At 33.0% G+C, this 2,915-nt stretch overlaps 1 protein-coding gene across 1 annotated transcript; it reads left to right on the plus strand.

Moving 5' to 3' along the window:
• On the plus strand, nucleotides 542–2,102 carry LOC107607127. The gene is made up of 3 exons (XM_016309109.2): nucleotides 542–729; nucleotides 1,242–1,368; nucleotides 1,867–2,102. The coding sequence occupies exons 1-3, from the start codon at nucleotides 542–544 to the stop codon at nucleotides 1,936–1,938; spliced, it is 387 nt and encodes a 128-aa protein (XP_016164595.1). The 3' UTR covers nucleotides 1,939–2,102.

Here is a 2,915-nt window from a genome sequence, read left to right on the forward strand (position 1 = left end):
GAGTAGGAGAACATATAATTATTAATCCATCAACATAAATAGAGCTCCTAATCTTAACAATGGAGGTTTAGTTGCTCATAGTGTGGAAAACTCTAGCAGAGAAAAAAAAGTCTAAAAGTGCAGAATGAAAATTAGGAAAAGAGAAGTCCCTATGTGGGCGGATCTCAATCCTACTTATAGTCCTCATTAAAATTGATTTAAAACTTAAATAAAAACCTAAAAAATCTTTTCTAATAGTTATTTGATTTATAAAAACCAAATCTCCAAAAGCCTTGTTGTTTTGTTGCACTTATGGTCCCCGCTTTTCCACGCTATTGGCGCTAAACGCCTGGCATTTAGTGCCACTCATCCAGCAAACCTTGTACGCTAAATGCCGATGAGAGAACGTTTAGTGCCAGCTATCCAAAAACCAGGCACGAATTACAAAGTTTTTGGCACTAAATGCTGAGTCGTGGCATTTAGTGCCACTAGTCCAGCTATCCCTACTGAATATTTGTGATACAGAAAATTCTCAGTGTGGTGTTGAGTTGTTTGGATATCAATGAGTACAATTCACACAGCAAAAGCAAACAAAGAAAAGGAGAAGCAAAGTGTGACAGCTAAGAATTCAGGTTCTTTTAGTTCCTTCAAGAGATGGGGCAGGAAAAGCCCCTTTCTGAGATATGGCCTTCCAATGATATCTCTTACTATTCTTGGTGCTCTTGGCCTTGGTCATCTCTTGCAAGGCAGGTATGTTGATCTCTCTAAAATTCAAATCTTTTTAGTTGTGAATTGTGAAAATCTATATTCTTCTGTTATGTGAAGATGTGAAGGTGTTGGGTCTATAAAACCAAAGCTATATATGGTTACACAATGGGAAACATGTGAATATTGCATTATCAATTAGGCTCATGTTGGAAGGCACAAAAAACTCATGCTTATTCTGATTTTTGAAGCTCTCATTCTGAATCTATTATCTCACTTATTGAAGACTTTCAATGTTTAAAGATTTGTGTTATTTTATAATATTGGATCAACATTATTCAATAGAATCCAATGCATGGAGAATACTGTTCACATTCTTAATTTCTTAACCATGTTTTCAAGATTGGTGTGCATATACAAAAACATATTTTGGTGGTCTTCTAGTGATGTCACTTGTTCCTAAATACAACTAAGAAAACAAGATAATGCCCTAGATTTTAGTTAGTTATGTTATCTACTTAGATGTTCCTTCTTTATTTGTTCTCTTATGCTCGCAGCAAGGATATTGCAAAGGTGAAGGATGATCAGGAATGGGAAATAACTGAAGCAAGAAAAGCATTGTCTAGACTTGGACCAGTAGATGCATACAATCCAAAAACCATCTCATTGGAGGATGAGCTCAAGGTGTGTTTTCCCCCCTAAATACATGAAAAATTGATATATCTCAACACATTGTATCTACTTGCATGAATTTCATCAATAAACCAAGAAAGTCAAAGTAGTATTATTTTTGAAAAGGAGTAGTTATTCTTAGCTAGGACATGCTTATAATAAGCACTGTATTTAATATTAAACTTAAACATGTGTTGAATAATATGGGGCTGGCGTGAAGAATTCACCAATATAGATAACGCTTTGGTGTACATTTTGACTATTGAATATAGTACTTTGAGAGATAATCTAGTTTCAGGACCTAAGAAAATTTCTTCCCTTCCATTAGAAATTTCAGGGTAAACATTTTTATTATAGACATGATACATAATAAGGTGCAATAGTATTGTCTGATCTATGTAGCTGACCTCACTTAGTGGGATATAGTGTTGTTGTTGTTGTTGTCTTCATTAGAAATTTCAGGTAATAATGACTATCCAAAAGTTCACTTTTATTTATTTTGTTGTGTAGGCCTTGCAACAAAAGGTGAACATTGACGATTATGAGTACAAGAAAATTCCTAAACCAAATGAGGGCAAGTGAGATTAGATTATAGCTGTGAACTTCAAACAACTTCCAAACTTCTCTTATATCAAGCACAGAACTAATTTTATGGGGTCAAAGAGTCGGTTCTTACATACAAGTAGGGAAGCTGTTATTGCCACTTATTGTGTTTTGACTATGGAAGATAAAGTTGAGATTTAATTGTACGAGTCTCTTTGTTTTAAGCGATTTTTAAGTAGAGAATTTAAAACTCATCGTAAGTGTGTGTTAGATTCTACTTTAATAAGAGTATGTGCTTGTTTGGGTGCCATTATTTTGATAAAAAAAATTTTTTTCAATGAAAAAACATCTTTTTTATTTTTTAGCGTGTTTGGCAAATTTCTAATAGTAAAAGTAAAAGTGCTAGAAAAATAAAAAAAAAAACATCTTTTTTGAGAAGTTTCAATTTACATCTTTTTTAAAAGATCTTTTTTCTTTAAAAAAATATGTTTTTCATGTAATAAATAAACAAAAAAGTACTTCTATATTGTTATACCCAAACATAAGTGATAGATAAAAAGATCTTTTTGCATGAGATATCCAAACATAAAATTACTTTTACTTTTCCATAAGATCTTTTAAAAAAAGATATCTCGAAAAAAATCTTTTCTTAGAAGCTCACCCAAACAAGCCCTATATATGTCTTTTCATATTTTGGTTGGTCAATATTAATCATTTCTTCAATTTATGCACATTGGATGCAGTAACTATAATGCTTATTAGGCCATTCCATTTTTGCAGTCATAACATCAACTTTGGTTCAACCTTTTTGGTATATTTATAATTTAATGCTTTTGGTATGCGAAATTGTTACTCAGAGGTTGTAAAATTTGTTGTTCGTTCTCTCCCTGGCAATGGCTCCAAGAACTGGTGCACAATACCATGGTCCAGACATAACTTCACAACTTCGCACAACTAACCAGCAAGTGCACTGGGTCGTCCAAGTAATAAAACCTTACGTGAGTAAGGGTCGATCC

Source organism: Arachis ipaensis, chromosome B07, assembly GCF_000816755.2.
Source record: "Arachis ipaensis cultivar K30076 chromosome B07, Araip1.1, whole genome shotgun sequence".
In the NCBI taxonomy this organism is placed as follows: Eukaryota; Viridiplantae; Streptophyta; class Magnoliopsida; order Fabales; family Fabaceae; genus Arachis; species Arachis ipaensis.